Below are 25,182 nucleotides of genomic sequence, written 5' to 3' on the forward strand. Positions count from 1 at the left end.
ATGAGAGTGGTTTTGTCCTTCTGCATGAAAAATGAGGCAGGTAAGGCGCAGGATGCCGCAGATGGAGCTGATGAGGGTGGGAACTGAGTGTGGAGGACCCTCGTGGCTCTCTGCTGATGTGGTCACACAGCAGGGAACTGAGGCATGTGGGAGAGCAAAGTGTACCTGTATCTTACCCCACAGAGGAAACCAAGTGGAAAGGCCCTGGGGGAGTCTGCCTTGGGGGTTGGAGAAGCAGCATGAAGACTTGTGGCAGAAGGGGTGGGGAAGAGCTTGGGGATGAAGTCAGAGTGCATTGAGGAAGCTGAGGCCTGGAAGATTTTACAAACTGGGATGAGGATTTTGGCTTCTACTCACATTGAAATGAAACCATTAAGGATTTTTAACAGGGGAGTGGGTTCTCTTAGGCTTGCTTTGGCTGCTGTTGTAAGGATTATTCTGTAAGGAAGCAAAGGGTAAATCCAGGGACCATTCAACACAACGATGACCTTGGAGCACGGTTGGTAACGATGGAGGTGCTGAGAGGCATGTGGATGCTAGGTTAGTTTTAATGTTAGGGAGCTGACTCGGTGGCCAAGCCTGACAACATGGCCTCATCCTCTGGATCCTCATAGTGGAAGGAGGGAACCAACTCCCGAAAGTTATCCACTGACCTCCACTTGTGAGTTATGGCACACGTATACCTGCCCCAGTACACAAATAAGCAAATGCAAATGTAATAAAACTTTTTAAACTTTTTATTGATTCTTTGTGAATTTCACATCATGCATCCCAATCCTACTCATCTTCCTCCACCCTTGGAAACCTCCCACCAAAAGAAAACAAAAAATAATTTAAAAATAAAGTAAAAAAAAAAAAGTAAAAACATCTTTCCATGGAAGCTGTGGTCATGGTGTGTCACATAGTATATTTTTGCCCAAACTTCTTTACTTGCAAATGTTCATTGCAATGAGTGCCTCTGACTTCTGCTACACCATCCCTCTTGAATATTCTGTGTCATGGAGATCCTGAAGCTTTAGTTCTGCAAGACTGGCCCCTTCACATACTCTAGTAGCTCATAGATGGGATAGATGTTGGGGTGGGCCAACTCAAGGTTCTTGATCTGGGCCTGGGCCAGGTGAGGGTCAGGGCCAGCTCTCCCATGCCTAAGCCATCTGGGATAGGTTTCCTGTGCTACCACAGTCAGGGGCAAGGCCAGTTCTCCCTGGCCCACGTCACCAGGGCCAGCTCTTCCAAGCTGCCCAGGTGAGGGGCGGGGCCAGCTCAGCTCAGCTCAGTCCAGCCCTCGGACATCAGCATGGGCCCAGGCAGCAGCCCAGACCACAGACATCTGCATGGCCTTTGGTAGTAGCATGGGCCACATAGACCCCTGCTGTGGCAGGGCCACACACCAAGACATGGCCCTCTGCAGCAGCAAGGACACCTCAGGTGGCAGCGAAGGCTGCTCATATCAGGCTGTTCTTCACCACCCTTGACTGTCCAGTTCTACTTCTCTTCATAGTATATAAATCTGTCCTCTTCTCTCTCTGTTTCTTTCTCCATCTCACCACATACTTTTATCATATCATTATAGTGGTGCCTGCCAGTGCTGCATGGCAACGGGCTGGGCTCTCCTGGGAGGACTTTCCTAATATTTATGAAGCCTTAGGTTTGATCCTCAGGTAGCACTGCTTTTTCCCAGGAGTAGAGCTTTGTACGTGCCAGGCAAATGTTCTGTCCCTGAACAGTGTCCCCAGTCACTCTGCTGTGGGAATATACCAGCTTGGATTCTCTGGGAAACAGACACTGAGGATTAAATGTGTAAGACACGTCCTGGCTGAGAGACAGTGAGAAGAAGACAGCACAGCCCTGACAATAGGTCTGAACAGAAGGACAGGATGAAAGTTAGAAAGGACACTTACATAATATAGCTATTGCGTTGATCCTAGGCAGAGGCTATCCCTGAAGAAGCCCTGTGTTAGTCCTGTTCTGTGAATGGTTGGTTATTGGCTGGGAATAGCTAGGGAGTCTGTTTAGGAGTTATCTCATCCAGTGTAATGAGGGTCTGACAGTTTAGGTGCTAGGAGCTGTGGACATCTGTGCTCAGTCCAGTGCTGAGCCTAGGTAAGTTCTTTTGAATTTAGTCTCTCCATCTGTAAAATGAGACAAAGTGTCAGTGGTTTGAGGAGTAATCAGGTATTATATGTGGACATCTTCCTTGGGATCTGTCATGGGTACTCAGTACGTTTTGAGTCCTTGTCTTTCTGTGTTTGAATCATTCTCCTGATTAAGCAAATCTTGGACATAGCTTTTTCCTTCCTTCCTTCCTTCCTTCCTTCCTTCCTTCCTTCCTTCCTTCCTTCCTTCCTTCCTGTTATTTGGGAGTAAAATCAAGGCTCCTTTTATATTTGTTTATTTGTTTACTGATTCTCTTCTAGACCTTAGTGCTTTCTTTTCTCTTTTCCTCTTCTGTACTAACCCCTCTCCTAGCCTCATATTCATGGCTTTTTTTTTTTTTTTTGCTCTGCTTTTAGGGATGGGAGGAGTTGAGTCATTATGTTGTAATTATCTTGGAATTTAGGTTGCTCAGGAGCACTGTAGTGTGATTGTTAATAAGCACTTGATTTATTCTTTGAATATGAATTACAGTGAGCAAGACCATCCCTAGAAGGTATATCCAAATAAGAAAGTCTGGTCTAGATTGGTTCTATGTTTCTGGTAAAGGCAGAGATCTTAGCTATCTTCCCCACCCAGTGACTGTTTTCCTCTCGAGGCTTCTCATTGGGTATTTGCCATGATTAGCTCTCTCTAATCCTCTGAATGTTGGATAGTAGATCTGATTCCTGGCTGGCTTCCTCCCCCAGACCAAAGTTCTGAGGCAATCAAAGGAGAATTCCTCTCAGAATCAGACCAGATAATTTCCAAGATAACAAGAAGTCTCAGCTACCTTTCCCTCAGGCTGATTCCCACAAACAGATATATACATGATTTCTCCAGAAAATTTGCCCATGACAACAGGCCGTGTGAGGTGGGTAGGATTGTCCCCAGCTGTGTTGGATGCTGAGCAAAATTGCTTTGCAGCCAGGGAGAGCCATGGCCAAGCTGGAGGACAACCCTAAGAAAACCAGTTTAAAAAAAAAAAAGTGCTGTAACGTTGGGAAAACTCTGAGCCCTGCTTTCTTTGTGTATAAGATAGAATGATCTCAGCATTTATGCTTGTGGAGAAGGATTGGGAGAATCCTTTGAAGGATGAAGGAAAGAGGGGCAGGAGTCAGCAGGGCTGTTTGATTGCAGTGTAGGTCTTGACACCAGTGGAAAAGGAAAAAGAATTTAATAAATGAGAATTGACTGTGTGTGTGTGTCTTCAGTAGAAGTGATACTTGGAATATTTTTCTCCCTGGTCTAGTAATGCCAGCCACGTGATCACAAGGAAAGACTGCTGTATTGCCAAGCTGCAAGGCCTGGAAGGCTAGGTGCATGGAGTAATGCATTTTCAAATTAGGCTATTTTTAGTTTATAATGAACTCATCAGGACATATTCCCATCATAAGTCAAGGAACACTGGTACTTCGGTATGTGAAGGGGATTTAATATCTCCAGTACCAAAGGTTGCTCTGTTTTATTATTTTGCATATGACTTTTCATAGTTGTCTTATTTATTTCCAGTTACTGAGAAACATCCTTTTGAAGTGACTATAGTACAAGCAAGGAAACTGGGGTTGGAAAGTTTAAATAACTTGCCCAAGGTCACAGATTAGTGAGCGGAAGAGCCGTTTTCAGACTCGAATCCGTCTGCTTCTGGAGTTCACGTTCTAACTGTATTATCTATTGTTCCATTTAGCTCTGGCCTCACTTTATAAGTCCTGTTACAGGGAGAATGTGTGTTATTGGCACACTCCAGGAAATACTGGTAAAGCCATTTCATTACACAGTCCACGTGTATATGTTGGAAATCTTAAAAGGAAAAGCAAGCCAGAAGACGTGACGATCTGATTGGGCCGAGCGGCTTCAAACTGTACTTTAGCAGTTGCTGGTACTCTGCCTGCCTATCCCTGCCACCATTCCCACTGTTTCTTGCAGGGCCATTCATTCTTCAGGCGAGTTCAGAAACTGTCTCTTCCTGTTACGTATCTAAGAAGATCTTGGTGTGCAGCGCACTTTGTAAGCTTAGCTGCTCGATTTGGCTAACCAACCGTGAGGAATGGAGCAGAACGCTTGAAATTCAGGACTCAGACCACACTGGGTTCAGTGTAGCAGGAACTTAGGCCTTGTGCTTCATCTGCTTTATACTCCGTAACACCAGGTCATACATTAAAGTCACTGGAGTGTTGTGACATTCACTGCGTTAATACATACAGCATGCATCAGCTTAGAGCTTGGCAAGAGCTGTGCAGATGTTATCATTACTGGCAGAAAAAAAAAGTGTCAAGAGTCATAATGAAGCAGATACAGTTGAGAGAATGTCAGCATACCGTGGATAGCAAGGTCCTCCCTATCTCTTTGCCCTGCTTGATCGTATTTATAAACATAAGCCATTTTGTACATTTATTTATCTACTGTCCATCTCCCCTTTGTGAGTGCTTTGAGAAGAGGAGGAGTTTTTCCATTGTATTAATCTATGTATCCTAGCCCCTAGGAATGGGACTTAGCATGGATTAAGTATGTATTAATAGGACCAGTGTTGGTGGTATAAATAAGTGTGAGCACCCACTGTGTGCACCCTGCTCTTCCTAGTGCTGTTGTGCGTTTTCAGAAATGTTCATAGTAGTCCTTGGGGTTCTCCTTTTGGTTTCTTTCCCATTTTGGTGCTGGGTGTGGAAAGTGGGGCTTTGTCATGCTTGGCAAGTGCTCCGCCATGATCTATACCCTAGCCCTCCATTCTTTACTCTTTATGATTTGACAACTTGTTTAGTGCCTACATATGCTTTTCCTTAGCCAGCACCTCTCCTTGCTCTTTGTGGAAGACGATGTTTTAAAAACGTTTACTTGTGTTGCTTACAGTTTGTGTGCTACAGCACGTGTGTGGAGGTCAGAGGAAAACCTTCAGAAGTTGGTTCTCTCCTTCCAAGGGTCCAGGAATCCTGCTCAGGTTGTCAGACTTGGCAGTAAGTGCGCTTGCCAGCTGAGTCATCTTAATGCCCAGAAGGCAGCATTTTTAACCAACCCTAACCCCAGCCCTGCGTTTACTAGATGAGAAAGTAACAGTGAATAATGTTTATGGGCACATCAGTATGTACCATCACGTTCATTGGCTTATTTCTCTCAAATAATCTAGTTAATGCATAGAGTTAGACATGTTTGTCAGCCAGGAGAAATTGAGACAAGCTGAAGACATGAAAGATCTTGACCTCAAACCCTGTCATTGTCTTCAGAGACCTGCGTCAAGTGTTCTACCAGATGATGGCTGCAATTCAGAGAGGAAAAACCAGTGTCCATGGCTACTCAGACTGTCTGGGGCAGAACTGACATCAAACATGTTCATTTGTACGTGTGTATGTGTGTGTGGCTGTGTGTCTCCAGATATGTGTCTGTGTGTGTTGGTGTGTGTGGTATGGGTGTGTGTGTGTGGTGTGTCTGTGTGCATGTGTGCACTGTGTGAGCTTCAGCAAGGGTTTTGTCCACTTATGCAGGGCTTGGGTTCCATTCCTTGCTGGCCCACTGAAGAGATGAGTGACTTAAAGGAGACCATTCATCTGGGAATTGGAATTGGGACCCCCTGACCTCTTCCCCTTTTTCTTTCTGTAAGCATAGGTGGTAGGAATCCTTCCCGCTGTATGGTTCTCTTTGGTCTGAGGTCTTTATAAGACCTCAGCGTATGTAAGAGGGGTTAGGGAGATGGGTGGGGTACCTAGAAGCAGAGGAAATGTGGCTGAGCTCCACAAATGAAAGCATTTCCTTCAGGGCTGGAAGCCCCAACGCATTGAGAGGCTCCCGCCAGCAAACAATAAAGCAAGGCATGCGCCTGCTGCTGAGTGCAGGTCCATGCTCCTGCTGGAGGGAAGTCTCCCAGCTGGTCCAGTGAGGGGGTGGCAAGCGCTTTCTCTGGAATTGGCAGAGATATGTTTTGTATGCTATTTCCCAGAATGCAGCTGCCTTCTTAGACTGCTACCTCTCCTGTTGGAGCAGAAGTCCTGGCCTCTGCGGCCCCATTGCCTGCTGCTGTCCTCTCTTTCCTGTTCTTTTCTTGGTAGTACTGGGTATTGAACCCAGGACCTCCCACGTTAGACCAGTACCCCATGATTGAGCTATATCCCAGCCCTCTTTCTACTCTTTGTTCAGAGACAGGATCTCACAAAGTTGCCCAGACAGGCCTTGAACTCACTCTGTAGTCCAGGAAGGCTTTGAACTTGGCAGTCCTCTTTCCTTAGCCTCCCAAGTAACAGAGCTTGCAGGCTGTGCCACCAGCTTGGCCCTCTGTTCTTCTTACCCCTTGCTTCTCTCCGTCCACTCCACACCCAAAAGCCTAAGGAACCAGATCCTTTTCAGCTGTTTTCTCCCTCACCACTCTCGTGTTCTTGTCCCCGAGACCTGGAGATTCTGTGGTTAGAATAATCAGTGGAGCCGCCCTGGGCAGCACTCCTGCAGCGCACATGGGCTGGCGGAGTGCCTAGCCCTTACCACCCAGCATTTCATGTCATCCTTGGCTCCTCCTCTTAGCAATAGCCGTGCCCTCATTCTAAGCGTGAAGAAACTGAGTTTGGAGAGGTTGAATTCGTATTCAGAAGCCAGCAAGTGGCAGAGCTCTAGGATTCTGCCTCTTGGCTTAAAAGCATATCTTTCTGTGTTTAATGGCACCTTTTAAGTGACCAAGGACATCATGAGGGGGTTTTGCTGTAATGACCCAACTCAATAGGGATCTCCCTGGTGGCAAATAGCTTTGTACACGTGTCCCACTCCGTGGAAACAATGGGAAGTATCATTTCGGCCAGTGCGTTTCTGTGTGGTGGTTACTAGCGGGGCATGCCCTCTGGTTATTGTTCATGGGAACATGCTCAAGGAATTCTGCAGGAAGGCCCCCATCCAGGATGTTACTGGAAGACCTGCCTGGCAGAGTTTGTACAAACAGAGTATGACCCCGCCAGTTCAGCCAAAACCCCTGCCTCGTGCTGGGAGGCTTTGTGACCCTAGCGGAAAAGCCTGCTGTCTTCATCACTCAGCCAAGAAGCTGCTACAGGGTGGGTCTCCAGTTCCCCTCTCTGTGCCCAGGAGTGTCTGCACAGACTCCCTCTCCTTAGGTATGGCACGCACATGGCTGTCTACACAAATATAGCTCTAGTTGGGTTTACTTTGCTTCCTGAGACTCTTACGGTGTTTCATGCTGTTTGTAGAAACAATCTGCTAGGAATCCTCCTCCTAAAAAAAATTGTGCGGTGGGCTGTGGTGGCACACGCCTTTAATCCCAGCACTTGGGAGGCAGAGGCAGGCAGATATCTGAGTTCGAGGCCAGCCAGGTCTACAGAGTGAGTTTCAGGACAGCCAGAGCTACACAGAGAAACCCTGTCTCTGAAAACCAAAACCAAAAAAAAAGTGTCATTTTTAAGTGTCAGTACTTTTCATCCTGTAAAAGTAGACGTGAGTATAGCAAAGAGTTCTGTGTACACACAGTCCTGGAAACCATTCTCCTTTCTACCTCTATGACTCTGACTGCTCTAGAAACCTTAAAGAGATGGAGTCATACAATATGTGTCCGTTTGAGTTGGGCTTGTTTCACTTGGGTTTGTCCGCGTCTGTATGTATCTGAGTCACATCCCACTGCATACATGACTCATATGGCACCGGAGGACTCGTGTGGCTTCGCACCTGTCAGCCCTTCCGGCCTCCTCACTTTAGATAGTCTTCACCTCCTGCTTTCTCCCTTCCAGTCATGGTGCTGCTCTTCAGTCTCTGGGACAGGACCAGGCATGCCTCTTCGGTAGTGTGTGTCAGCCAGTGCAGGTTCTAGCACGGAGCGTAAGGGCCTCTGCAGTTGCTTGAGAGGCAAGTGTGCAGCAGTTCAGAATGGCCACGAAGGCGCCTGGAATACAAACGCAAGTACACTGCCAGAGCCCCATGAATGTGAGCCACAGATGATCAGATGTATTCATCATTGGACTGGAAAGGGATTAGGATATTTCCATAATATAATGTCGTATGTTTCTTTTTCTGAAACAGATGTGCCCTTGTTGCTTCACGAGGAAATAATTAAATTTGTTTGATTAAGACATCCATAAGCACTCTCGTGTACCGAGGCTACTGTATGCTGCTGTCTCTTCTGGCGCTCTGTTTGTTGTATCTGCTTCTCTGAGTTGCTCTCTAAGGCGCCTTTTTTCATCCTCTTTGATGTAAGGAAACTGAGACTCAAAGAGGAAGCAGCTTTCTCATGGATGACTATCTTCTGGGTGACAGAGATGGGTCTGTCTGCTTTTGTGTTTATTCACAGTAAAGGCTCAGGAGCTGCCAGCGCATCTGCCTTCTTCCTGCTGGCCCTTCCTACCCAGCATCCCCCACCTCCTCTCACCTCGTCTCTATTCTTACTTCTCCTTATATATTTTTTTTGACAATTGGCTGTGTATTTGAATCCTAAAACAAACGTTTTGACAATGTCAATAAAAGTTAACCACTGCTACACTTAGAAACCAATATTAATGGTGGTGATATAACATTTATGTAAAATAATATATTGTAGTAAGGCCACGCTACATATAATGATTTCGTTTTTTATAAAGCCTTTTATTTTTGAGCGTTTCTTGAGTCTGAATTTATGTTTTTTAATAAATGTGTGTTTTTTTCTTCTGTTTGAAATATAAACAAAGCAATGAAAAGTTAGTTAGCTTTCTTTATTAAAGGTTTCTCAACAGTGCGATACCTATTGCAAATTTTGTATGAAATACAAGAGTGAAGTACTTCAAGAAGGTCTTTTTGGAGAGGTTTAAGACATTTCTTCCAGCCTTAGCTTCCTTTCTTTCCTGCCCCTCCTAGTATTTCATCAGGATTGTGTTTTTTGAATCCGTGGATCAAGTTTTAATTTTCCTGTTCCTTCCTTATACTGACATATGCTTTGGCAAAACAAAAAAGAGACCTAAACATGTCAGCATGATTTTTGTTCAGTGAATTAAAAACCATAAAAGTAACAAGATCAGATCCAAATCCCTAAACTCCTGACATGGTGGTTTTGTCCTTTTCAGCCCCAAGCTTCGTATTACGACTTTGAAAGCTTTCTGCCTGGAAGCAAAAGTTCATGATTTATTTGAAATAGATTACAAGGATACAGGCCAGAAAGATCGAAGTTTGACTCCCAGTCCTGTCACTCAAGCCTGTGGGCTAGTCACTTACCATCCCTGAGACTCAGTTTCTCTTTTGGAAAGAATGGGTCTCTTAATTTGAGAGGAGGAGTTTGCAGGGGGTTGGTGAGGTCACTGACTCAGCTGATTGCTTTGTCTTCAGAGGTTGTCTTTACTTAAAATTGTTTTGTGGTGGGGGAAAACAGAGGCTGTGACATATTTAGCACACCCTCGCTGGTACACACGGAGCATGTACCCAGAACTTGGGGCTGTGCTTACTCGGCTTACTCACAGTTGTTGATCTGAGGGTCAAGAAGCATTGCCAGCGATGCCACCTCAGGACAGAGCATTTTGTTATACTAGGACCAGTCAGTGGCTTTTGAGACAGGCCGTTCCAGGTTTGACTTCACACACTGCACCACGCTTTGGCTGGGCCTGGCGGGACGTGCCTCTAATCAGAGCACTCAGGAGATTGAAGCAAGAGGATCATAATTTCTAGGTGGACTGGGTGATGTAGTGAGAGCCCATCTCTAAGAACTCCTAACAGCAATAAAGATATGACACTTGGTGGGTTGGACCTCATTTTTTTTTTCACCTATAAAAATGGGATTTGTGCTGGCCAGTATTATGTTCAGTTGACAAAGCTAGAGTCACTGGAGAGGAAGGAGCCTCAACTGAGAAAATTCGTCCATAAAATCAGGCTGCAGGCAAACCTGTAGAACACTTTCTTAATTAGTGATTGACTGGGGAGGGCCCTGCCCATTGTGGGTGATCCATGGCTGCTGGTCCTGGGTCCTGTAAGAAAGCAGGCTGAGCAAGCCATGAGGAGCAAGCCAGTAAGCAGCACTCTCCATGGCCTCTGCATCATCTCCTGCCTCTGGGTTCCTGTCCTGTTTGAGTTCTTACCTTAGATGATGAACTGTGATATGGAAGTATAAGTCAGATAAACCTTTTCCTCCCCAAGTTGCTTTTGGTCATTAGAAACACTGCCTAGGACAGGGTACATGATCTAATAAGACCATCCAGGATGTGGCTTTCCACCCTGGCTTTTTGTTGCTTATCTGCTCTTTGTTGTTCTTGTCTGCTCCTTCTGGTTTTCAAATGAAACATGGTTTCTTTGCACCTCAAAGCTTTTGTACATGCCCTCTCTTGGAAATCCTTCCAGCCCTTGCCAGCACTAGAAATTTAAACTTACTCTTCAGATATAGTGAGATGTATTAGGATAGAGTGGAGTGTGCTGCAGTAACAAGCAATCTCCAAATTGCCATAGTTTATAACTCTTCTCCATGGATTGTAACGGTAGACGTGGGGGCGTTAGGTGCTGTGCTTTACAGTTGTCGTCCTGGACCTGGCTGATGGAGGCTCTACCTCAGCTCATACTGTGATCCAGAGAAACACGTGTGGCCTCTGAAAGCCTCTGCCCTGAGATGATATACAGCATTTTACCCACATTTCCTTAGAGCATGCAAGTTTGTAGCCTAACCTCAGGGTGAGGAGCATGTGTTCCTGCTTGTGCCTGTGAGCAAGAGACCCAGAGCAGCGGTGAGTGTACCTAGTGACCTGCCACATTTAGATTCATTTCCCTGTGACAGGCCTGTTGAGCTGAGCTGAGTTTGTCTGTGACCCCTTCCCTGTCCCCACTTGTTGCTTCTCTTCAGCAAATTTCCTTAGGAGGAAATTCTAACCCATTACCTCAGCTCCTAGCACTTGGTGTTTATAAGATGGAGAAAGGAAGGCAAGGCATTTATGCTGAGTTGCTTTGCTGGATGGTTACGATTATTAAATATGAAACAGTAACTGCTGTCAGTGTTAAAATGCCTTTCTTTGTAGTTTACACTTGTCAATATGATGAGGATGCTGATAATAAAAACTGGCATTTATCTGGGTATGGTACGCCTTTAATCCCAGCACTTGGGAGAGGCAGAGGCAGACAGACCTCAGTTCAAAACTAGCCTGGGCTACAAAGTGAGTTCTAGGATGGCCAGGGCTGTTACCCTATCTCAAAAAAACAAAATAAAATAAAATGGGTCAGGGTCAATGCTAAATAAGTCACATTCTCATTTTATTTAGTTTCCTCTCACCCGTTGGATTCCCATTAAACAGCTGGGGATTTTGAGGAGAGGTCATGTCTGCATCTTCTAAGTAGCATGGTTGAGTTTTGACTCCAGGTCCACATAGCCTCTCTGGTTCCTTAATGTCTCTTGCTTGCTTTTACCAGATAACTCACCAGACTAAGCATGTCCATTGGCATCTGTCAGGAGGGCGAAGGTCACCAGCTGATGGGTCAGAGCCATAGACTGCTGAACTAACAGAGTAGTGTGAAATTCTTGGCTGGAGGTCAGCATCTTACTAGAAAGAATAGTTTTGTTGAACTTTTATGTGTATGTGTGTTTTTTTGTTTTTTTTTTTTTCCAGAGTAACCAGAGAACACAGAGAAATGCTGGTAAAACTGGCCAAGCAGAACACCAACAAGGCCAAAGAAAATTTACGGAAAGTTCGCACTAATGCAATTAATAAACTGAAGAAGTCAAAGGACAGAACCTCGGAGGACACCATTAGACTCATAGAGAAGCAGGTACTGTTGCCAACAGATGTAGCATTTATCTGTCTCACCCAAGGAATCTGTGTGCTCATGTTTGAAGCAAGGACTGCGAAACAGAATGCTCTGGTCATTGAATTCACGTGATCAAAAGCAACTCTCTAAGTCTGGACCCTGGAGGGGATAAGGTGCTGCTGATCTTTGTGCGCTCGGCTCTGTGCTGAACACTTCATTTACCCTCACCACTACAAAGCCGAGCCAGAGGCTGCAGGCATGGCTGACTGCCTGGCAGTCGCAAGGCTCCGGTTCAGCCCCCGCTGCTGAAGCAGCAGCACAGCAGAACTGTAGGAGGGCAGTGAGGAGGCCTGGGCCAGGGAAGTTTGGGAACCTATGTATTCTCTCTTGCTCATAGTAGTAGAAATGGGATCCAAACCTAGGCAAACTGATCCTAGAGCTACTTGCTTTGCTCTCTAGCTTCCTGACTGCCGACGAGACAGCAGCTGTGTTCTCTGTGTGGTGAGCCCTGGTGCTTCTGGAGGGAGGTAGTGAAAGGCGTGGAAGGAATCACTGCCCTCAGGTTGGATCAGTCGTTGGCACTCTGGGTGTAGGTCAGCCGGCAGTCACCTGGGGGAGTTTTGTCTCCTGGGTGTCGCTCCTACATTTTCTGATTCAGTGTGTTTCCTAGAAAGGGTGTTTTTAAAAAACTTTTAATATCGTGTAGACATGTGGGTTTATGTGGGGGATATGCAGTGAGTGTAAGTGCCTGCAAAGTCCAGAAGAGAGCATCAGATCCCCTGGAGGTGGAGTTCCAGGGGGCTAAAGCACCTGGTGTGGGTGCTGGGAACTGAACTTGGATCCTCTAGAAGAGCAGTGAGTGCTCTGAACTGCCAAGCCACCTCTCCAGCTTTGAAGCGTGTGGTCTAAATGGCTCCCTGATGGTTCTGCAGAAGCACCCTGAGAAAGAAGGACCAGAGGCCGTGTGCCTGCAGCTGCTGTCCTGTTACCTTGGAGAGGTTACCTGACCCTTGGGTCTGTTTTTCCAGTAAAAGGGTTTGGTAATTTCTGACCTGAACGGGCTCCTTAGGATGCCTAGCATTTAAATCCTCAAATCCCCTCCTGCTGTCTTTCTCCCCTCCTGTGTTTGCTCAGAGGGACATTCATAGGTTAGCCTGCTCCTCCTTGGTATCCTAGGGGATTCCATCTCTGCAGTGGACATGCAGCCGGCCTCCCAAGCTGCCTGACTCCTCATTCAGCAAGTTGGAGTCTGCCCTAGAGAGCAGAGTCCGTGCTCCTTGAAGAAGGAAGAATGATCAGATAATCAGTGCTCTTGTTAAAACACACTTGATGGAGACCTAGCCAGAGCCTTCCCTCGCTACCGCTGGCTTCTACCCTTTCCCTCCAGCGCTTCCCACTGTTTATTATTCTTTCCAAGCCAAAATGCTTTGTTCTTCTGATTCTAAGCTGGCACCTGGTCACTGTGAGACAGAATGAAGACAGACACTGGCACCTCGGTTGCGTGAGGTGGCCATCACCAGTACCTCAGGGGCTCCTACAGGCTGTGAAGTCCCACCTCGCACACTGTATCAGTCTCTCCAGTGTGAAAGTCTGTGGTGGAGAGGTTATTTCCATGTTAATTCTTATCCCGTTAGTAGCTTCACTTAAAGTCGTGTGGTTGAAGTTTGGAAAACAGTCGGAGGCAGCCCTGTGCGCTCTGCCCCGTGTTCTTTTCTCTGTGTGCACAGCACCAAAGGAGTTGTTGCCTTTGGTTTGGTTTTGATTCTTTTTTGTTTGTTTGTTCTGTTTGTTTTTTGCTTTGCTTTATATAATTAAAGCTGCTGGCTGATGGATCCTTCATCAACAGTTTAAACTTTTTGTTTGTTACTTTTGTTCCTAACTACCAAAGTAATATCTGCTCAATATAAAGAATGTAAAAGTGAAGACTGTTTTAACCGTCTGGAAGAGGGTCATCCCATAAATGCGCAACATGGAGACATCACTCGGCATTTCAAATAGTCTTTCTCTTTCTTTGACATGAAGTTTTAAACAGCATTGAGTATGTACAGTGTATAGAAACTTTGAGTCCAGGTATAATTTTTAATTTGCTATTTATGTGTTTGAAAAAATTTTACAAATGGCCACTTCTCATGGCTGCTTAAATAGTTCATCTTGCAAAACTGTCTTTTAGAAGCTCTGCTTTTAGATATTTTTATTTAATTTTTTTGTCTGAATTATTTAAAAGTTGCACTAATAAGGTTACAGTGAATATCTCCCTTATAAACCTTTGTGTTCTCTCAGAGTGGAGCATACCAAGTCTAGCCTGCTGCCCAGAGAAATGCATTGGTTTGCTTATGCCTTTTCTCCCGGTGCTGGGGATTGAACTGAGAGCCCTGCGTGTGCTTTGTAAGCACTCTACCACTGTGCCTCCAGCCAGAAATGTATTCTTACTAAGGTCTTTACTATATCTTTCCAAAGTCACTTAGAGTCTTTCGTGTAAGTGCCTCAAACACATGTGCATGGTTTCCTTTATGTATCCAAGGTGGGACTCGTGTTCCTCTCGCCCTTCTTCTGAGGACTGGGGTCACAGTTGTGCACCTCACACCCAGCTTAGTTTACCTTTTACTGGGTCCTAACATTTAAGCTGAGTTTCTGTTTTTATGAGGCAGTAGCTTGCTATGAGACCCTAGCTGGCCTGCTGCTTGTTATGTAGCACAGGCTGGCCTCAGATCCATCCCAGTCTGAAGTCTCCTGGGTACAGGGATTGCAGGTATGTGCCACCATACCTGATTGAAATAAAACAGTTTTAATGTGAGCTTACCACTTGTTTGTCTTCAAATCATCATCTTTACTTTTATACTACAGAGAAATGGATTTTTATTTTTATTTTTTTAAAGATAAAGTAATTTTATTTTTTCTTTTTCTTTTTTTATATAATTTTTATTTTTTTATATTAATCACAGGTTATTAACTTTGTATCCCAGCCGTAGCCCCCTCCCTTATTCCCTCCCAGTCCCACCCTCCCTCCCCTCATCCCTTTCCTACCCCTTTCCAAGTCCACTGATAGGTACTCCTCCCCTTCCATCTGACCCTAGCTTATCAGGTATCTTAAGGACTGGCTGCAGTGTCCTCCTCTGTGGCCTAGCAGGGCTGCTCCTCCCTCGGGGGGTGGGGGGGTCAAAGAGGCAGCCATTGAGTTCATGTCAGAAATAGTCCCCGTTCCCCTTACTAGGGAACCCACTTGGATACTGAGCTACCATGGGCCTACAACCATGTTTGTAGCATCTTTATTTGTAATAGCCAGAACCTGGAAACAACCCAGATGTCCATCAATGGAGGAATGGATACAGAAATTGTGGTATTTTTACACAATGGAATATTACTCAGCAATTAAAAACAAGGAAATCATGAAATTTGCAGGCAAATGGTGGGATCTAGAAAAGATCATCCTGAGTGAAGTGTCCCAGGAGCAGAAAGACACACACGGTATATACTCTCTTGTAAGTGAGTACTAGTCCTATAAAAGAGGATAAACATACTAAAATCTGTACACCTAAAGAAGGTGAACAAGAAAGAGGACCTGGGGTAAGATGATCAATCCTCACTTAGAAAGACAAATGGGATAGACATTGAATGTAGGAGAAAACAAGTAACAGGACAGGAGCCTACTGCAGAGAGCCTCTGAAAGACTCTACCTAGCAGTGTATCAAAGCAGATACTGAGACTCATAACCAAACCATCAGCAGAGTGCAGGGAATCATATGAAAGAAGGGGGAGTTAGTATGACCTGGAGAGGACAGTAGCTCCACAAGAACCAATTATATCAAGGCACAGGGGTCTTTTATGAGACTGTTTCTCCAGCCAAGGACCATGTATGGATATAACCTAGAACCCCTGCCCGGAGAAATGGATTTTTTAGTATAGTTGATTTTTTAAAATATATTTGATTTTTAAATAAACTATTATTTAAAACACGAACACTAAAATTAACCAGACTCAAAAAAATCTGTATGTCTCACTGAACTTCTGTACAGTTAGAATAGCCATTCTGGCGGCTGGAGAGGTGGCTTAGCAGCTAAGAGCATGACCACTCTTCCAGAGGTTCTGTTCGCAGCAGCTATACTCACAACCATCTATAACTTGAGCCGCAAGAGATCTGATAGCCTCTTCTTGACCTCCGTGGGCACCAGACACTCACATGCTATGCAGAAATACAGACAAACACAGTACAGTTTTGTTTTCTTTTGTTGGTTTTTTGAGACAGGGTTTCTCTGTGTAGCCTTGGCTGTCCTGGACTCCCGTTGTAGACCAGGCTGGTCTCACAGAGATCCACCTTCTTTTTCCTCCCTAAGTGCTGGGATTACAGGTATGTGTCACCACACCTGGCTAGTTTTGTTTTGTTTTAAGGCCATCTGTACCTGTGGTGTTTCGTGTTGGACTTTACATTTTATTGTTGAATTTTACGAAGTATCCACCACAATGACAGAATTAGAACTGAACAAACTCATTAGCTTTATATCCTCTTTCATAATTAATTTGTTTGTTCTTGCTAATATAAGCCTTTATAGCCTTCATAGAGGATAGTATGACAGATACCCGAAACCCTTTATTTCTGATTTATGACTTTGGAACGTATCTAAAAGAAATTGTCAACCTTAATTAGTGGGGCTGTGTATGTATTAGTGTGTTATGTATAATAATAGAAAACTAAAAACTGGAATCCATTAGTTGGAATCTATATAGAGGTTAAGAAAAAATTTATTGACATGGACTTTTTAAGAATTATTTGTTTGTTTGTTTACTTTGTGTGTGTGTGTGAGGAAGTTTTTCTGTTTAATCCTTGGCTGTTCTGGAACTCATTTTGTAGACCAGGCTGGCCTGGGACTTAGAGATCTGCCTGCCTCTGCCTCCCAAGTGCTGTGATTAAAGGTGTGCACATCACCACCCAGGTGAATTTTTGTTTTTTTAAACAGTAGACTAAACAAAACATTGCAACTACATTTTAATAAAGAAAAGTTGTGGCTGGAGAGATGGCTCATGCTTAAGAGCACTGGTTGCTCTTACAGAGGACTCAGATTCAAAAACCATCTATAACTTCAGTTACAGGGGATCTGACTTCTGTGGGCACCAGGCATATGTGTGGTGCACATGCGTGCCTGCACCCAAAACACTTAAAATAAAACCATTAATCTAATAAAATGTTTTAAAGATACATAGTCATACAAAAATCGGTAGCTTTAATTATCAAACTAATAGGAGTCATTTCAGTGATGGGTTTCTGAAGAGCCTTTTACTTTATGAAATTGGCCTCTTTTTTTAATCATTTTCAAGATTCCTTGGAGATCAGATTCTTTTGAAATATTTTATAACAATATTTTTTTCACCTTTGGTATATAAGATTGAAATGATTGAGCTGTAATTTCTGGCTCAGTCACTGTTCCTGACCCCTGACTCCCTTAGCCCTAGCCCAGACCACCTGTGCTGCAGGGCCGGAGATGTTCCTGCTCAGGACTCTTTTGACATCTGCCAGCCTGCTGTGGTACCTTGGCTTCAGTTTGCCATAAACGGGCCTGCTGAACATTAAAGCATTTGGCAGAATCCACCAGTGACTCCGGCCAAGATCCTTTCACTGCTGTCTTTCTCTGAGAGGCAGCCCTCTCTGAACTGAGAGAAGGTGCTGGTGGGGCTGAAGGAGGGGAGGGCCCTGCAGACAGGCAGGGACTAACCTGGCAAGGCTATCCTCATGAAGGATGGCTTGTGTGCAGACCTGCCCAGAGCTGTGCTCTGTGCTCCCATCACCCCCTTCTCTGTCTGTGTCGTCCTTCCACTTTTCCGAACTTGTAACCAGCAGACACAGTGATGATGGTGATAGGACTGGTGGTGCTGCTGATAATGTAATATAATTTAATAAAGCGAGGCACGAGAGTGAAAATGGTTCTTGCTTTGGAGTCAGGCATTCAGACCCTAGCTCTCTTCCTTCCATGCTCTGAAAGTGAGTAAATGGCTTCAGTCATCTGTGGGGCCTCTTTGCTCATCTGTAAGGCCATTATCGTATGGTCTGTGCCCCTATCTCCCAGGAGTGATCAGAGGATCAGAAGACACACATGCTTAACTGTGACTAGTATGTGATGGTCCTTGATAATTTTCACTCTGTTCATCCACGCTGGTTCCTGCCCTTGTGATTTTAAAGGAAATGGAACTGATCCTCTCAGTGACCTCACCACAGTGTGGCTGAAATGAGGAAGGAATAGGCCAGGTGCTAGGGAGTGGGATTGTCAAACCAGCCATCTGGACTGAGGTTTTGGCCACGCCACATCACATAAAAAGTTAGTGGGCAGACAGAGTGGGTGAAGCAATCTTGCCCAAGTTTGGTTGGGTTTTCTGTAGAATGGGGACAATAACTTTTCTGTCTACTTTATAAGGTTTATGTGGGATGGTCATAGTTCAGTAAATGAGTTAACAGAAACATTTTATACAATAGAAACTCTTAGGCAACTGCTAGGTGAAAATATGCTAAAGGAAATAACAGCATTCATGTGTCCTGTGGATTGTTAACCAGTAGGAGCTGCTGCTGCTGGTGTCCTTAGTCATCAGTGTTTTACAAAGTCTGATAAAGATGAAAAGCCTACAGTGTCCTGTTCCCAGGAGCCCTTTGTACCTATTAGCTGGTAAAAACCTAGCAAATACTTTCGTTACTGGGTTAGCTTGAAGTCGTAAAGTGGTGGTAGAAGTCATAGTCACACAACAGCATTTGTGTAAGATAAGCAGATTATTGTGTGCTTGTGTAGTCCTCTTTTCACTTAACGGTTAGCTGAGGAGAAGGGGCTAGCACCCTCGTCTGGTGGGTGAGGACACACACAGAGTAGAGTGTCACTTGCGCATGTCCTCCCATGTTAGCAGGGTCTACCCTTCCGCTTCTCAGTCCTTCTGCCCTGATATCCTTTACTGTGGCCTTCACCCGTGGCTGGTCCAGGCTGGCAGCCTGCAGCGCTGGTGCGTTGCTGGCCATTGACCCTGGCCCACACAGGGCAGCACCAGAGACACAAATCTCCTACATTTGTGACTGACTCCTGAGGAGGGAACCAACTGCCATTCTGAGTCCAGCCTCTCTTCCCACAGTATCTGGCAGCCCCAGGAGCTCTGCTTTTCCAGCTGAAAAATGTGTAGCTTTTAGAATGGTGAGAGCTTGGCTACTTTTCTGTCTGGGACCAATTGCTGCAAGTCCTTTTTAGTTTCTGCTCTTTCAAACCGTGTATTTAGTTTCTAATTCCTGGCCAAGGCCTGTGGTCGGCAAATAAAGATGTCAAGCAGCTGCCGTGCTGCTGAACACACAGATCTGCACACTCTGCTAGCCCCCAGAGCTTCCTGCCAAAGCTGCTGTCTTCGCTTCAACCCCATTTAGACTTAGAAGGGAGCCTGCAACACCTACTAAATCATTCTCAGAAAGGCATGCATACTTTTTGCAGAAAAACACAGAGAACTTTATCAATTCTTCTCTTAATAAATGCTTTCTGAGAACGTGGTGTGTGCTCTGTCGTAGGTGGGATATCAGTTCAGACCTAAGTACCATGTTAGTTACCTTCCCACCACTAAAAGATAGAATGTTAAGATTTTGGCATGTTATATAACTATAATGAAAGGAATTTATAATGGAGGAAACAGTGTCCCAACTAGACATCTTATGCCAAGTAAAACCTGCACTGCCAAGGCTGGAGAGATGGCTCAGCAGTTAAGAACACCGCTGTTCTTCCAGAGGTCCTGAGATTTGCCAGCCTCTGCCTCCCGGCGTGCTGGGATTACAGACGTTCACCACTGTACCCAGCCTAAAGTTTTAAAAGTTTTTGAAACTAATAAAAACATTTTTATACCTAGACCTTAAGAATTTGGATGCTAGGGCCTAGAGAGTTGGCTCAGTGATGAAGAGCACCCATTGTTCTGCCCAGGTTCGGTCCCCAGCACCCACATGGTGGTTCATAACCATTCTTAACTCTAGTTTCAGGGAATTCACCAAGTATCAGGCACACACATGGCACATATACATGTAGACAAACACTCATATAAATAGAATTAAAAACCAACAACTTGGAACTAGCGAGCTGGCTGAGCGGTTAAGAGTCCTGGCTGTTCTAGAGGACCCAGGTTTGATTCCCAGGACCCACATGGTGGCTCACAACCACCTGCAACTCTAGTTCAAGAGATCTTACCTGTTCTTCTAGCCTCCTCAGGTTCCAGTGACACACTTGATGCACAGACACACAGACAAAACAACCATACATAAAATTATAATTATAATATTTATATAATAGAACATAAAAAGAATTTTATGTTCAGATCATGTTCTCTTGATAATTTCCCAGTTGAGGCATTTGGGGATTAAATGGTCTGAGCGTTTGCATCAATTTGAATTTCTACCTGTGATATGGGAGCTTATCCATTCACTGTAGCTTGCTGGTTCTGAATATTGTAATTAAAAACAATAACATCAAGTTTTGCTAGCAGTGATAGCTGGAGCTGTATCTCGTTTTTCATTTGCATTTTTTCGGTCTGTTGCATTTTCTGTTTGTTGATCAGATGTGCATTTCTTTTTCCTGTTTAACTCTAGGGTCTTGCAGTTCTTTCCATCAGCTCATCTAAAGGCTTTCTGGAATAGAGTAGCTGAGGTATAAGAAATTCCAGAACAGTGGTTCTCAACCTGTGGGTCACGATGACCCCTTTGTGGGGTTGAACGACCCTTTCACAGGGGTCACATATCAGATAGCCTGCATATCAGATACTTACATTATGATTCATAACAGCAGCAAAATTACAGTTATGAAATAGCAACAAAAATAATTGGACACCACAACATGAGGAACTGTGTTAAAGGGCCGCAGCTTTGGAAAGGTCGAGCCATTGCTTGTTAAGAGGCAATGTGGCTTTTCTGCTCTGTCTAATCGTTTTAAATGTTGGCTTGTAAAATCGGACTGCTGAGTGTTAAAGTTCGGTGTTAGGACTTTTTGACTGTGCCCTGAATAAATGGTCTGTCTTGTTTTCTTCTCTTAAAGGGAGAATCACCATACCTGTTTTTCAGGACTGCTGCTGAGACCCAGGAACAGTGTCTGCATACATTTCCTAGTGCAGAGCCTGGGTGACCTCAGTTAATGTGAACCTTGTCACTGTCAGTATTTCCCAGGAGCCTTTGCATGTTTCAGGAACATTTGTCCCCTACCCCAGACATCAAACTTGAGTTTTTCTTCTTGCAGATCAGCCAAATGGCCGACGACACGGTGGCAGAGCTGGACCGGCATCTAGCAGCAAAGACCAAAGAGCTCCTCGGGTGAAAGTTAGCAGTCACAGCTGCACACTGGAGCCCAGTTTCTGCTCCTCCCTTAGATGGCGAGCTGGCGCCTCCACTGCCCTGACCGTCCACTGGAGGCCGTCGCTGCTGCTCCTCCACGGGAGCCTGAGCCTCCTGTTGAGGTGCTCAGACTTACCAAACGTCTTCCTTGTTTCCCTGCATGGCCTTGTTCTGCTCCGAATCTCCTGGTATGAAAGCCCTCAGAGAAAGTCTGCTGTTGGCAGTTACCTTGACTGAGATGTCACCACCGGCCACTGTCAGGCTCAGCAGCTCTTCTCCTCATCACAGGAGCCTCCTTTCACACGGGGAATGAGACCCTGCCCTTGTTTAAACTCATTTGGGATAATGGGGGCCTTCACCATGACTGCTAATGATCAAGCCTAAATAAATTGGAAAAATAACAGCTGCAGAGGAAAGAGTGATTTGGATGGACAAGCCCAGAGCTTGTTTATAAAGCCACCAAGAGCAGTGCTTTTACCCCTAGCCTGTCATCCCACATGCTGTTCCGTGTGTACTGAGCTCCTTACCAGCTAGCCCTGTTTGCGTTACATCAGTCACAGCCTCTGGCTACTCTCTGCCTACAGATCTAGGCAGAGATCTACGAGTCCATTTTGGACTCTGCTCCTCTTATTTAAACCTCTTTTTCTTTTCTGGTAGTCTGTATCTTGACAAAATTACCAGAGAAAATGGCACAGGATAACGCTTGAAGCTGTCCATGTATTTATGTTGTGAGAAAATTAGTAGCTGCTGACCAAATGCTTTTCCTTTCTTTCTGTCACTCCACTCTTGCTTCTGTCAACATTTATTTGGAAATGAGCTGCCGTTTCTCCAGGGCCTGTCTTCTGATGGACAGGGGCTTTGTTGTGGCCTGGGCCCGTCTTTTTTTTTTTTTTGCATCGTTGTGTGTGTGCGAACATATGAAGGCACCCACCATAGCATTCACGTAGAGGTCAGACAACCCCCAGGAGTCAGCTCTTTCACCATGTGGGACCTGGGCATAGAACTCAGACTCTCAGTATTGCACCAAGCACCTTTATCGGCTGAACCAGCTCACCTGTTGCAGCATGGCATTCAGTGCCAAGTTAAGTTAATTTGTCTTTTTTTTTCTCTCCTGCAATCATTTTTTTCATTCATTAACTATAATAAAACTATCTTTTAGGCGTTATTGGTAATCTTCACAGGAAACTAGACAGATGTACCACCTTCATGTACAAATATGGACACAGATAAGACAATGTTAGGGACTGAATACTCCCAGACAGTGGAGTAGGGAAGTGGTTGAGCTTTTTCTTTTTCTTTTATTTTTTGCCCCTGATGACAGGGTCTCTCTACATAGCCCTGGCTGTCCTTGAACTCACTATATAGACCAGGCTGGCCTTGAACTCACAGAGATCTGCTGCCTCAGCCTCCCAAATGCTGGGATCAAAGGTGTGTGCCACTATGCCTGGCTCAGGAGCATTTCCATTGTGCAATAGCAGCCTCATTTTACAAGGAATAAGTTTGTCAAGTGGCGCTACACCGCTAGCAAGCAGCAGAGCAGAGATAAAAGTTGTAAGCGGCATTCCACAGCCTGTGCCTCCCACTGATGGCAGAGGTGAAACAGCGGTTTCCCCACAAACAGAATTCTCCAGTGCGTACCGACCAGGTGTCCTGTACTGAGCCAATTCTGACACACCCACCTGTAGAGTCTGGGGTTCTGCCCTGGGCCAGGGAAAGTGCCCCATTTCTGATGACAACCACAAGTCTGGAGCACACAAAGCCAGTTCCCAGCCCTCTCCTTTGATCTGGTTAATTAGCCAGAGTGCCGCTCATGACTTGAGAGGTAGGCTTACTGGCTTCTTGTGAAGCATGTTCTGAAGGGTGCAGACGAGTGGGGGTTGGGGAGGCGCAAGATCCTGGGAGGTGTGAACTCGCACAGGTACCCTGGGTGGCCACACTCCCGGCACTGCCCAGTCGTCTCACCTGAAGAAGCCATGACCCCCTGCTGTCTTGTCAGGGTCTGGTGGGCACCATCTTTTTGTGTTATGTGTTAGAACACAGGCTGCTGGCTTTGAGCAGTGCGGCTACACTGAGCTGAATCGGCCGTGGTGCCTCACGCTGGGAGATTTGATCCAGGTGGTGAGGCCTGGCTGAGCTGGGCTCTGCTAGGCTCTGAGCCTCCTACTGCTCCTCTGCCTACACAGGTGGGTTGTGCTGGGAAATAGCCAGTGAGGATTCAATCAGGCCGAGGATGAAAGGACTTAAGGTGCCTTCCTACCCAGCTCACCTACCCTCAAGGCCAGGGATGAGTGGGAAGTCAGCCCACGAGCGCAGCATTAGCCACATGGCAGAGGCTCTGCAAGGGTTCAGTTCTGTGAGTGGCCAGAATGCTCGCTGCAAATGTGCTGCTCAAAGATGCAGGATTTTTTTAATAAACAGAGGAAATGATAAATTATGTTGTAACTGCACTCCAAAGGCATTTGGTTCTTAACAGCCAAATCCTCTGTAGTCTTTAAATAAACAAAACTTATTTGGTGAACAGACGGGGGTGGGGATGGATGAAAGATTTTCAGTACTTGGGTTCCACATGTCAACAATTTCTCTCCTGTGTGTATGTTGGCCAAAGCCATATATCATGATAAATGAATAAAGGAAAGCCCCAAGCCCAGGGCGGTGAGACGGCTCAGCAAATGGTTTTCAGCTGATTGCTCTATTTCAGTCGACATTTATCAAAGAGGGCTGCTGCCCTGCGTGTTGGGAGAAGGGACCAGAAGGCGACTACCTGATCGGGTGTGCTGAGATAGCGGCTTTGCAGGAGCGGTTAACTTCATCCCCTTCTCCCCTGATCGTCCCCGTCTTAAGAAGAGCTCACTAGGCATAGAGGCTCTCACACTAGCAGAATCAACCACCCTCTCAGTTCAGTTCAGTGGCTCTCAAAGTCCCACGAAAAACTAGGTATTAGCCTCTTTAAAAATCTTTCTTTTGGCCCCTGGTGGTGGCACACGCCTTTAATCCCAGCACTCAGGGAGGCACCAACAGGCAGATCTCTGAGTTCGAGGCCAGCCTGGTCTACAAAGCGAGTCCAGGACAGCCAAGGCTACACAGAGAAACCATGTCTCAGAAAAAACCAAAAATAAAAAAGTGGGTGCAGCAGCTCAGCGAGTAAAAGCACTTCCAAATTCCACTGAGTTCAATCCTGGGGACCTACATGGTAGAAGGAGAGAATGACTCCCTCAGGTTGCCCTCTGACCTCCATATGTGTGCCTTGATACATACAGACTCACACAGAAAATAAGGAATTGTTAGACTTCTATAAAAAAACAAAACAAAAAACAACCTATTCTCAGATGCTCTGGTAAATTCTGCTCTTTGTCCTGTAGCTGCACATCTATTGAATGTCCACTGTGAACTCAGCACATTCACTCCCCTGAAATTTCGTTGACATGGGTACTGCTGACATCTGTGTTTGTGTAAGCACAGTCACACAGCCTAGCAAGTACTAGAGTGAAGTTTCAAACCCAGATCCAACTTTGCAGCAGGTTCTTAATCCCTGGGCTTCACTGACAGTTATTCCAAATGCCTGCAGTGATGTCACAGATGTGGACAATAACGGAAGAGAAGCACCTTGCTGGATAAGAGCAAGAAAGACCACCGAGATAGATTTGACAGGCCCTGGTCCCTGTAAACACCCAAGGAGACTGTGGGATCACAAATCCACAAAACCCCACCTGTTGGCAACTTCTGTAGAAGATGTTGGAGAACCTGGGGTGGGCAAAATGACAAGCATGTAGCCAATAGTGATGCAGTAGCAATGGCAGCAGCAGGTGCTGGGCTTGCTATGTGCCATCTGGTTTGCAGAGTGCACCTTCATCTTTACCTCTTGGGAGCCGTTAAACCAACTCTGCTGTTAGGAAAGAGACTTGGGATGAAGGCTCAGCTCCTGAAGCCCCCAACTGATGCTTTCTCTGCCCTTTGTGAGCTCAGCGTCCACGCTGCACAGCTAAGGAGCTAATGTTGCCCTGAGGGCAACATTTACATGCACCCAGGAAGCAAAGCTTAGAAATGGAGTTCTTAAGCCGGGTGGTGGTGGCACG

General features: G+C 45.5%; 1 protein-coding gene across 2 annotated transcripts in view; it reads left to right on the forward strand.

The window, feature by feature from the left end:
- The window catches only part of Mrrf (mitochondrial ribosome recycling factor), a 50,352-nt gene extending 28,840 nt beyond the window's left edge, over positions 1–21,512 (forward strand). For both annotated transcript variants that reach the window (XM_021656768.2, XM_060390058.1), the window contains exons 6-7: positions 11,655–11,814; positions 21,015–21,512. In XM_021656768.2, coding sequence (XP_021512443.2) covers positions 11,655–11,814; positions 21,015–21,092 — 238 coding nt within the window. In that variant the 3' untranslated portion in view covers positions 21,093–21,512. The remainder of the gene's footprint in view (positions 1–11,654; positions 11,815–21,014) is intronic.
- The last annotated feature ends 3,670 nt before the right edge of the window (positions 21,513–25,182 follow it).

Source organism: Meriones unguiculatus, chromosome 8, assembly GCF_030254825.1.
Source record: "Meriones unguiculatus strain TT.TT164.6M chromosome 8, Bangor_MerUng_6.1, whole genome shotgun sequence".
Lineage (NCBI taxonomy): Eukaryota > Metazoa > Chordata > Mammalia > Rodentia > Muridae > Meriones > Meriones unguiculatus.